The sequence below is a fragment of the Drosophila subpulchrella genome, chromosome 2L, assembly GCF_014743375.2.
Source record: "Drosophila subpulchrella strain 33 F10 #4 breed RU33 chromosome 2L, RU_Dsub_v1.1 Primary Assembly, whole genome shotgun sequence".
NCBI classification, from domain to species: Eukaryota; Metazoa; Arthropoda; class Insecta; order Diptera; family Drosophilidae; genus Drosophila; species Drosophila subpulchrella.
Genome location: NC_050610.1, coordinates 13,254,421 through 13,266,652, shown reverse-complemented (window position 1 = coordinate 13,266,652; position 12,232 = coordinate 13,254,421). Strand labels below are relative to the sequence as shown.

The 12,232-nt window shown below is 42.2% G+C and overlaps 1 protein-coding gene across 1 annotated transcript in view; it reads left to right on the top strand.

Moving 5' to 3' along the window:
- LOC119547520 (protein sax-3) overlaps window positions 1-12,232 on the top strand; it is a 43,068-nt gene that overhangs the window by 19,228 nt on the left and 11,608 nt on the right. The window contains exons 2-8 of the mRNA XM_037854414.1: window positions 5,612-5,802; window positions 6,883-6,985; window positions 8,157-8,441; window positions 8,925-9,065; window positions 10,514-10,645; window positions 11,059-11,996; window positions 12,079-12,198. Coding sequence (XP_037710342.1) covers window positions 5,612-5,802; window positions 6,883-6,985; window positions 8,157-8,441; window positions 8,925-9,065; window positions 10,514-10,645; window positions 11,059-11,996; window positions 12,079-12,198 — 1,910 coding nt within the window. The remainder of the gene's footprint in view (window positions 1-5,611; window positions 5,803-6,882; window positions 6,986-8,156; window positions 8,442-8,924; window positions 9,066-10,513; window positions 10,646-11,058; window positions 11,997-12,078; window positions 12,199-12,232) is intronic.

The following is a 12,232-nucleotide window of genomic DNA, read 5'->3' as shown; positions in this document are numbered from 1 at the left end:
CCAAACAACATTTTGAATAATTTATTTGATTTTTTGATTTCTTGTGCATTTTCTTCTTTTTTTTTGCTATCGCCGTAATAACGAAAACAATAAAAGCCAAAGTCATCGAAGGGATAGGGAGAGAAGGGGAAAAGGATATGGTATCGTATGAGTTTTCCAAAGCTTGTTGAAAATCCTCACATTATGGACCATAATCCCTGTTGGTTTATTGCGGTTTTTATTGCTGCCCTCGGGTTCCATTTCGGGCAAATATTTGGCTGCTCTTCTGCCTGTCGGAGCTGGATTTCCTCGCATACCCACTCCACACGGGAAAACAGCCGAAAATCTTGGCCCGTTGTGCATATTACATAAATGTGATAATGATTTATGCTGCCAGAAGTCCGCCTTTGCTACCCCAACTCAAACCCTCCTTTTATTTCCCTCTGAGTTGGCCCACATCCGCCGTGTTGGTAGGTAAATACCAGCATTTAAATAATTGGCAACCGGGCAGCTTCCGCTCGAGGATGTTGTTGTTCTCCAGAAACCCCCTCGTCTTAGTTTTCCCCTCCTGTTTTCCCTCCCGACCGTCTAAGCAAACAAAAAACAACAATAACCAGGAGGCGAAGACGCAGAAAAGCAAACGCAAGGCGCGCAAATACAAAAGCAAACAAATGAAAACAAAAAACAATGAGTGAAAAATTTTCCTGAAACACATTGACTTTTGAAAAAAATAATGCAACGAAGAGGAAATTCTCTTATTTAAAAAAAAATTTATCGAATTTTGTAAAATATTTTAAAATATTCTTTAGGCCTAATCCGTATTCTGTAGACTTAAAGTCTAATACTTGTTATAAAAAGTGAGTGAACATTTATAAGCGTATTTCATCTTCACAGGAAACCAGTCTGTAAACACAAATCTGGAATACCCATATACGGAAATACACAAACACCCACTCCAATTCCCCATTTACTTGTACAAAAGCTTAAGTGGCAAAAGTTGTGCAAAAGGCTTACGAACTCCTCAAGCTCTCAGGAAACCCCCAACGCAAAGGATACCCCATTTCGAGTTGGCTGCCTGGGCGAGTTGCATGCCCATTAAAAATTAAACATTTCAGCATAAATAAATAAATGGTAGCAGAAAGTTGAAATAGCAACAACACAGCAATCTCCATCAGCTGGCGGCAAATCAAAAACTTTGCTGTTGTTGCCCGAGAAGTCGCGTTGCACTAAAAGCTTATAAATTATTGTTCAGTTTGTTGTTGAGCCACTGCAAAAATAGTAAGAACAACGACAACATTATTGGGGCAAGAAACAACAGAGAAAAAATTTGATTTGACTGGCAGATTTAATATTCCCATAAATAAACTGCTTGCAAAAATATAAAACAACGTTAAAACGAGGCATTTTCGGTTTAATTATTATCACTTAAACTTTTTTAAATATTTTAAAATACTATATTTAATAGTTGCCTTAATATTTTCGGTGTAAAAATAAAAGGAGCCAACGAAAATCAAAATGGCACTAAAACAGGAACAGGACTTGCTGGAGCTCAGTTAATTTTTTAACAGACCCTCCTCGCCTGACGTCACAGTTCACATCAAGGACTTTCCAACCTGTCGCTTTCCCCCATTTTTTAAACCGGGGAAAAATAGAAAAGGCGAACGCAAAAAAGGAAAATGGTTGCAGCAGTACTCAAGCTGCCACAGTTTGACATTCTGTGATTTGTGAGGGCAGCGGCGAAAAAAACTTTTACTTTCTGATGAGGGATAAATAAAGTTTAGTTGTACTGAAGGGAAAATTAAATAATTTCAATAATGGATTTTTAAGCATTAAACAAATTACTTTGAGTGGATATTTTTATAAAAGTCTGGAAACTTTGTGGAAGCTTATACAATACATTAAGTGGCAGCTGACAGCTCTATTGTATTTATTTAATTAAACAAATAGATAGTGATAATACTTAGGACGTAAATAGATACTCCAAAATCCATTGTTAGTTATTAACGCATTAATCACATGCGTGATCACATTTTCTGATATTGTAGCCTTGTCAAAAGCAGATTTGGCTACAAAGCTCTTTAACTTAAAGCCCATTAAATGCAGGTATTTACAATAATATGAGTACGAATATGTGCATCTTCAATTACCTGAACATATGTAGCCTTGATGATGGTTTTCCGGCAGGTTGCTCCCAACAACCTCACCTGTTTGCCGGCCACCTCGGCTCCCTTAAATTGCGGCCATTCGTTGTTTGATTACAAGTCTGTCTTGTGGGTGAGGAGCTGGCCAACTTATTTGCATATGCATTTTGAGCAGCTGCTTGTATACACGTTTAATGTTGCCGTCAGTTGGGAAAGTTGTGATTTTTGTTGTCACCGTGTGTATGTGCTGGCGTGCATGTTGTTGACATGCTAATAATGATGCATATTGGCATAAGATGCTTGAGAACCCCCGGAGTCTGGAGTCTCTTTTAGCACCTACTGGCCCAAAGTCAAACAACGGGGAAACAGCAAATTAGCAGAAATGCAACAGCATCAAGTTGTAGTTGCAGTTGTGAATGCTTCTTGTCTTTGGTACCCTACCTTGGGGCATGTTGTTTTTATGGGTTAGAGTTACAAGAAATTTGATAAATTCCGAAATTTTTAAAAGATAGAATCAGGATTTTTGGGATGTAGTCTCCTAAGAACGTAATCATTTAGTATACCTAATTTCCCAACGATTAATTAAAGGGGTCTTGAGAAATCACCAGCCACGCACTAGGTAAATCTCAGTCGAATGACACCCACTTAATGGTCTCATGTTTCTCCCGGGCTACACAATTTCTTTTATGCTTATATTGGGCAAACAGACAAAAACGGCAGCAAACAAAAACAACAACGGGGAGAACAACAACATAAGCTAAGATAACAGACAGCAGCCCGGCGATTTCTTAACAGCGACTATACGAAATGCATTTCCTGTTATTATTCTTGGTGTTTGCTGCTGCAGCCCGCAAAACTCAACCCAACACGTTAGTGGCGCATTATGAGTTCTGCAGACCCCCTATCGCTGTCTCTTTCTGAGCTTCTTCTCTCCGTCTCTTTCACCGCCACAGCGACTGTCTCTTTCTAGAGCCCCAATGTGAACGCGATTGTTTGCTTAGGTGCATGCTTGCATGATTTCATCGCCGGCAGCACTTTTTGCCTCCGTTCCTGTTGCTGTTTATTTACTCAAAACTTCTTTTACATTTCTCTGCGGAGTTCTTTGCTTACGGTGTATGCAGCATAAATTTCCATACCACCCACACACACACGTTTACATGTACTTTCACCCACATGCACAACAAATGAAGAGCATATTTGCCAAATGAGCGTAATTAAGTGCTGAGGAGAAATGGGTAATTGTGTGGTGCAAGCTGAGAAGTTGCAGGAAATATGGATTTACAAGATTTTATTTTGTGGAAAACATACAAAAAAGCATTTTAAAGCACTAAAGAAAAGTAAAAGCATGCTTAAAGCATGCTTTTAGGATAGAATTACCAATGCAGGCACCTAAAAGGTTTTTACGAAAATTTTAAAATAGGAATTTATATATTTATATTTTTGTGTTTCTTAAAAGCTTATATTTCTGAGAAAAATATTTATCACTTTATTTTACCTTCAAGCCCAACTAGTGTCATATAGTAACACTCCATTTTGCTTTTATTGTTCTCCAGTGCTGTCTGAGTTTTTCTGCTGCCGTTTTCTCTCAGTTTGTGCATTTTTACATATTATTATGAAAAACTTCAACTCTTTATTTAACAACTGCCGCAGAGTTGGTGCGTGTGCAAAATTCTTGTTGGGAAGTTTACACATTTCACCTGATTTTTTTTCCTTTTCCTCTGGCTAGCTTATCGAAGTCCTGTCTCCCTTTAGTTCTGCTTTTCTGTGTGGTTTCGTTTGCTTTCGCTGGGATAACAAAAAAATGCTGAAATATTTATTCACCAGCAGCAGATTTTTGCTTAATTAAATATTTTGTTTGTCGGCAAAGAAACTTGTGGCAGGTGTTGGTTGTAAAAACTGGAAAATATACAGACTTGCTGGTGCTTCTGGTTTTAATAAGCTGGTGCGCTGCTGTTGGCATGACAGAACTATTCGAGTATATTTCATCATTTAAATTAGCACACAAGAGTGTAGCCATGACAACGGGTTCAAGCAAACAAAAGGGCCAAGCACAATGCCTTTGGATATGGCCAAAATCAGACAACGGCTCAAAGCTCACCACCCCCTTTATTCTGGCCATACCCCCCGCCCTTGGCGAATACAACAAAAGGCTGCTGTTCGGGTGGCAATCACAATAACAGCAGCAAAAGCAACATCAAAAGCCAAGTACAACAGCAATTGACAAATGTCCAAGGTGCAGTCCTTCTATTTCCCCCAGAAGCCTCTTTCCCCTTTTTTTGGGTGAAACACATTTGACAAATGTCATCGTTCATCTGCTGCTGGGCTGAAATGGAAGTCACTGGATGCTGATTCAGTGATTTCTCATAGTGATAACAGTGTCACGATGCGATCCGATTTGCATATTGGCATTGCCAGGGGTTCAAAGGTCACGCCTTGGGTGTCGAATTGCGAGCAGATCTGGTTACGTCTTAGAGGGATGAATGAAATAGGGTTGGTTAAAACTTTATCGATATAGAAAATGTGATTAGAAAGTATTTAACAAATTTGATCTATGTACCATGATAATTGATCTATTGTATGATAGAATATTCTACAAGTAATATTAAAATGGAGGTACTAATATACCCAATCATTACCCTTGAAATCCCTCCTTCCGTGACTTATTCCCTATTTTCAAACAGTGATACTCGCCCATCTCTATTTCTGTTTGCTCTGGTTTTTCCGTACCTCTGCAGCGCTGCTAGCTCTCATTACTATCCGCTTTCAATAAATCTGGAAAACTTAATTTCCGGCTGAATGATGTTACTAACCAAAGGCATTCCACCTCAGTCCAGAGATTTTCATCGCTCTCCTCAGTACCTCCCTCCGTTTGGCAAACACACACATTTTTCACCTTTAAGCGCTTTTTGTAATTACATTTCAGCTGTTTCCCAACTGTTCGTTGGCTCGTTCGTTGTTGGTTCCAACTGCTTTCGCTGTCTATCGTTACTTTCTGCTGCTTTTAATAAAGTTTATCTAGCGTTGTCCTTTGTTTCATCCTTATCGACATGCACAAATTTATGTTTAGTCGCTGGGGTCCCCGAGTCCTTTGTGCGCGAAGCCGTGGGCGGGCAAATATTTTCATGAAGTTAATTGAATTTGAGAGGAGCAGCCGCCTCAAGTGAAATTTCGTTGCTGCTTAACATAATTTCAGCTGGGATTTCCCTACCAAGGAGGTCTCAGTCTGCATTCTACTTAATGGCCTCTTAATTGCCGCTGCATTAAGTGACAAAACTTGTTTAGCCGTCAAAGATGAATTTCGTTTTTGAGGACAGGGGAAGTCCCCCGAGGATGATCTCCCACATGTGATCCTTTTCCGCTCCTCTCGAAGTGGAAAACAACACGCCACTTGAGTGGCCTTCTCGGTGTAGGGTTACTTTACATCTTACACACACACGAAAGGAATAAAAGAAATAATATTAAAAAACCATTTCGCCCTCTTTCCGTTCCAGGTGAAAATCCACGCATCACCGAGCATCCCATGGACGAGACGGTGCCAAAAAATGATCCATTTACGTTTAATTGCCAGGCCGAGGGCAATCCAACACCAACCATTCAATGGTTTAAGGACGGTCGCGAACTGAAGTCGGATACGGGTTCGCATCGCATGATTCTGCCCGCCGGGGGATTATTCTTTCTCAAGGTACACATCATAACCAATCAACTCATTCCGAATCGGCTCTATCATTATGGGTTTTACAGCTGTCGAAGGGGGCGTGGCATTCCTTTATTTGGGTTCCCAGGCCGATGAGTTCTACTCCTTCAATCTCATGTGAAACGCAACATTTGTGCATAAGCAATTCTTCTGTTTTCTGCCTTTTTTTTCGGCCTGCCCATATTATTTTATGGGCTTCCGTCTGGTTGCATTTTAGTTGATAGGGAAAACAACCTGATGAACAAACAAAAGATGTTGTTGGGGTTTCGAACCCCAAGCAACCCCCATATCATTTCGTGCGTGCACATTGCGCAATTTCAGCTAACGAGACTCCTCGAAATCCCCAAACTCTAAACAACGAAAGGGTGTCGTCTGTCTGTCTCTCCCATCAGACATTGCAATTTCCTCGGACTCTGTTTATATTAAATTCCTACTCGTTTTTTCCTTCTTGCTCCCTGTTATTTTCATTAAATGCAACAAAATTCACTGTCTTTGTTATTGTTTTTCCGCAAATCATTAATGGCTCAGTGAGTCTTGAATTTGTGTTAAATTTTAAATTTAAATATTAAAAAAACAAGTGAGTCCGAATTAAAAAGGGAGACTAGATGCTCTCAAATAATTCCGCACAAATTTTCAAGTTGAACCTCGGGGCAAAGCTCAAGTTTAGCAATTTACTTTTATTATTGTCCATAACAATTTGTAATTTTTTTCGTTTTGGGGGTAAGTCAACCCCATCCAAGAGCGAGATTCGGCTTGTTGCCAATTAAAATTGAAGTGGCCAAGTGATTAAGGCCCATCGGACTCAGCTCATGGGGAGGATGCTACCCCTTGGGCTTGAATGTATTTTTTAATTAAATTAAATTGCGTATACGCAGACTGGACAACAAAAACCAGAGAGAGCGAGGGACAATGGGCCATGGCACGTTTCACTTTTATTTGATTTCGGATGAGCGATTTTGAGACTTTTTGATCTGACACGTGACCCGGCCTAAGCTGCCCCCCAAAAACTACTTAAATCTCTTAACTCGTGTATCTAATAATCTCTTTTTTCCCCTCGACTCCCCGCAGGTTATCCACTCACGTCGAGAGAGCGATGCGGGCACATATTGGTGCGAAGCCAAAAACGAGTTTGGCGTGGCCCGTTCCAGGAATGCAACGTTGCAAGTGGCATGTAAGTAAATATGTTGCATTTTTGGCAACACTAATTGGCTGTGTATTTAAACAGCAATTACCTGTACATAATAATACAGCAGTTACCCGGTTTTCATGTAAATTTACAGTTGCTTTATGGTTATAATTCCAAACTTGTGGGTATAACAAAAACTGTTTTTTTAATTTTTAACAATTTTTTGACAACTTCTTCAGCGCTTAGCAGAAACAATTGATTCAGTTATACAATATGAATGCCAGTAAAACAACGCATCCAAAAACGACACTGATTGATTGCGCTTTAGGACCAACATTTCCAGCTAATTGGAGGGTTGCATTTCATGAAATGTACCCCAAAACGGGCAGCTGCATTTCAACTCCCCTCTTGCACGGTTCTTGATTTCCCGACTCTGCTTTCTAATTAATAAAATAAAATAAAGTAAAACACAGTGAGGAGAAATGGCCAACATCTTTTGGCCCCGTAATCGATAGCCAGCTCATGCGAGCTGTAGAGATTTCAGGTGGATGAGGAAGTTAAGATTAATTAATCCGGTAAACCATAAAGGATTCCGATTTCAGCTGGGCTTAAAGCCATAAAAACCGGACCATTCACCGGCATGCTATCGCTATCCTACTTATGTTGTCCGATAACCGAGTTGCCAAAGAGAAGCCATCAGCGGTGTGTTTTTATTCCAGTGCCTTTGGCGTTCAGTGGAGCGCATTATGCGTTTATTGAAGTGCATTTTGCATTTTGCATTTCGCATTTTACATTTTGTACACTTCAGCTCCAACCATTTTGCATTTTCGCTCAATAAAAATGCGAGCCAAGAAGATGCGAGTGGCGGGTAGCGAATAAATAAAAATAAGCATTGCAAATGCCAAAGCTTATTAATATTTCCGTTGGCTGTTTCTGCGAGAGAGAGAGTTGTGTCCGTTCAAAGCCGTAAACCTGAAGTCCGGGCATCATTACCAAGCTTTTATTGGCATATTGAGGCGGTGGACGGTAGCCAGAGGGGTCTGGGTCTGGCTTATAAAATATGGAGGAGTATAGCTGTAGCCGGGCAAAGTGGACGTTGCCTGTACACCTGACAGTTATTAATATTGAATCAATCAAAGCTCTTACTCGGGGCAATTTTACCGCACCACCTCCCATTCTCACTTGGATTTACTCCCATCTCTATCGCCCTCCTCAGTTCTCCGGGACGAATTCCGTTTGGAGCCGGCAAATACCCGCGTGGCCCAAGGCGAAGTGGCCCTGATGGAATGCGGTGCCCCCCGAGGATCTCCGGAGCCGCAAATCTCGTGGCGCAAGAATGGCCAGACCCTGAATCTTGGCGGGAACAAGCGGATTCGCATTGTCGATGGTGGTAACCTGGCCATACAGGAAGCCAGGCAATCAGACGACGGACGGTATCAGTGTGTGGTCAAGAATGTGGCTGGCACCCGGGAATCGGCCACCGTCTTCCTGAAAGTTCACGGTGAGTAAAAATAAGTGTAATTATTTAAAAAAATATATTTCCATGCCATATATCTTTACCAAAATAGGTAAAAATAGAACACCATATCTAGAAAAGGCATTATTTGTGATATCATGTTGTCATCTTGCGATTTTTAATAATACTTTATTGGTTACAAGACATTTTTATAAAATCACAATTCACCTAATCCAAAATCATAGTTTTATACAAAATTGTTGTAGCCTTTAAAGGATCACGGAAAATCGGACACTTAGGAAATAATTGTTTTTATAACCCGACCTCTTATCATTACATTTTGTTTCACATCTAAGTAATAGCATTTTTTTCTTAAGAGCCATCTGCTTTTCGCATTAAAACCTTCACAAAGAATTTCTAATCTGTCAAGGATATGTAATTAAAAAACCTTTTCATTTTTCTCAGTTTGTGTAATTTCCTCTTTCAATATTTTCCCAGCTTAAACTATATATTTTCTTTACTTTGCAGTTCGCCCCTTCCTCATCCGTGGACCCCAGAATCAGACGGCTGTGGTGGGCAGCTCGGTGGTCTTCCAGTGCCGCATTGGAGGCGATCCCCTGCCCGATGTCCTGTGGCGACGCACTGCCTCCGGCGGCAATATGCCACTGCGTAAGTTTCCTTGGCTTCATTCAGCTTCAATTAACCGGAAATACCTGGGCAGCCATGTTGCCGATGTTAGTGGCTCTCTTACTGGGCCAGTTATTCACACATGCACAGGCCGCAATTTCAAATGAAATTAAAGCATTTTTGTTTACCCATGGCTCAAGTAGAGTCGAGGGTTCGTTACACACACAGAGCACTGTGGACAACAAAAAAAATAGAAAACAAAACAAAAAGTTAGTTTATGCGGTTGCTTTGGCCTGTGGCTTTTCGTGTTGCCAATTGGCTGTGTTTACGGAATGCACTGGGAAATATTTTTTATATTTTAGAACTAACTAACTTCGAACAGTGGTGCTGCTTAAACATAAATTAAAATATATAATTTTACTGACCTAAGAATCATTAAGTTAAAAAATTAGTTTTACCTTTTTTAAAACACAAACCAAAAGGAAATTCAAATTCATTTTAATAACGGATTGCGGGTGTATTTTTTCTTGATCTAAAATATTTTTTTGTAATTTTCACAGTGTAGAAAACACCTCTATAACAACACTACTCCCCCTTCAATTCCGTTCGCTGTTGTTAGTTTGGGGTCACGGTTTGGGTGGTGGTGCGGTTTTGGCCCAGGGTAGCCACCCCCTTGAACCCTCTGCCACTCGGCCACGCCCCCTTTTTCGCCCTAACTGGGCAAACACAACTGTAACTTTTAATTCCGTTAATTGCCAATCTCTGTTGGCAGCAATCAACAATTTTGCTTGCACAACACTCGACTGTTGCAATGTTGTCCTTCAGACGGAGTCAGTTGCCAACCCGAAGGGCAGTGCAACTAACCCCTCATTGAGGGCAGACACCCCACCCATCTGCCCGGCAATTTTCTCCAGCTAGTTTACGCTTCTTTAAAGACCTCAAAGAAAATAGTAGCAGAAAAGATTCCACATAGAGGGAGGCGGGCGATGAGGGAGCTCTGCTGGCTGCCTCGGTTGTTGTCCTAAACTTTTGTTAAGCAAACAATTGGCACAGTGGCCAGGAAGGTGAGCCGGCAGCACCCACATTTAAAACCTATTTCGCAGTCAACCAACCAAAAAGAAAGCAGAGTCAGCTTCCCCCCCAAAAAAGAACCTTTGTCTTTTCTTTCTGTTTATTGTACGGGGGGAAAAAACCACAAAAGGTGCTCCTCCTGGGAGAAAGAGGTCGGTAGTCGTCTATGTCGTATCTTGTCTTGGCTTACTTTGCTGCGGTTATTTGGCTCTCCGGCTGCGGAGAATACGGCTTGGCCATTTTTCCGCCACTTGAACTACTAACGAAGTAGAAGCAGAAGCGGAGACAGACAGCCAGAAAGTTTGTTTTTCTTTCGAATGGTTTCGGTTCTGGGCTGGACCCAACCCACATCCTCATATCCCAGCCCACATCCGCACACATGAGATTCATTTCCCCGATTTTCTCCATTCTTTCGACAGGTCGTGTGCACGTACTTGAGGACCGCAGTCTGAAGCTGGACGACGTCACGCTGGAGGACATGGGCGAGTACAGTTGCGAGGCGGACAATGCGGTGGGCGGCATCACGGCCACGGGCATCCTCACCGTTCACGGTAAGTTAATTGCCTGAAAGCAGCGGCAAATGCTCAAGGAGTGCACTTGGGAAAAAGCGTTGGGCGCCACTTTTTCATAAAAAAGCGTTGGGCGCCACTTTTTCATAGAAACACGTTGGGCGCCAGTTTTTATAAAAAGACCAAGAATAATTATTAATCTTATCTAGGGATTCTATGTTCTTTATAAAGATGTCCAAAAGTATGCTACAATATATTTTCAATTCAAAAATTCAAAGGATTAGCTCCGAAACAAGACATAATTTTGTTACTGCCTACTTTTATACACTTTCTCAAGTAATTTCCTTCATGCCCTTCAAATAACTTGTTTTCAAAACTCAAAGATTTTTCTAGACTTCCCTTTTCTTTTATATTTTTCTCAGTGCTCTAACCTCTTCACTTCTTGTCCATTTTAGCACCCCCCAAATTCGTGATACGCCCCAAGAATCAGCTGGTGGAGATCGGTGATGAAGTGCTGTTCGAGTGCCAGGCGAATGGACATCCCCGGCCAACCCTCTATTGGTCGGTGGAGGGCAACAGCTCACTTCTGCTGCCCGGCTATCGGGATGGCCGTATGGAAGTAACGCTGACGCCCGAGGGTCGCTCTGTACTTTCAATAGCTCGATTTGCCCGCGAGGATTCCGGAAAGGTGGTCACTTGCAATGCCCTGAATGCCGTGGGCAGTGTGAGCAGTCGAACGGTGGTCAGTGTGGATACGCAATTCGAGTTGCCACCGCCGATTATTGAACAGGGTCCGGTGAATCAAACGCTGCCCGTGAAATCCATTGTGGTTCTGCCCTGTCGAACTCTGGGTACTCCGGTGCCACAGGTCTCGTGGTATCTGGATGGCATACCCATCGATGTGCAGGAGCACGAACGTAGGAATCTCTCGGAGTCAGGAGCCCTAACCATTTCGGATCTTCAGCGACACGAAGATGAGGGCTTATACACCTGCGTGGCTAGCAATCGCAATGGCAAATCCTCTTGGAGTGGCTACCTACGTTTGGACACCCCAACTAATCCGAATATCAAGTTCTTCCGGGCGGCAGAACTTTCCACCTATCCAGGACCACCGGGAAAACCGCAAATGGTGGAGAAGGGCGAAAATTCGGTGACTCTCAGCTGGACGAGGAGCAACAAAGTGGGCGGCTCCAGTCTGGTGGGCTATGTAATCGAGATGTTTGGCAAAAACGAAACGGATGGCTGGGTGGCTGTGGGCACCAGGCTGCAAAACACGACGTTCACCCAAACGGGTTTGCTGCCGGGTGTGAATTACTTCTTCCTAATTCGGGCCGAGAACTCCCATGGCTTATCACTGCCTAGTCCGATGTCGGAACCTATTACGGTGGGAACGGTGAGTTCTGAAAATAATACGTTTACCCTTATATTTCCATCATTAATACTTAATATGGCTTCCCTTTCTTTTCCCTCCCCAGCGGTACTTCAATAGTGGCCTGGATCTGAGCGAGGCTCGTGCCAGTCTACTGTCCGGAGATGTTGTGGAGCTGAGCAACGCTAGTGTGGTGGACTCCACCAGCATGAAGCTCACCTGGCAGGTATGTAATCGACATCACAGACGACTCTCTATAC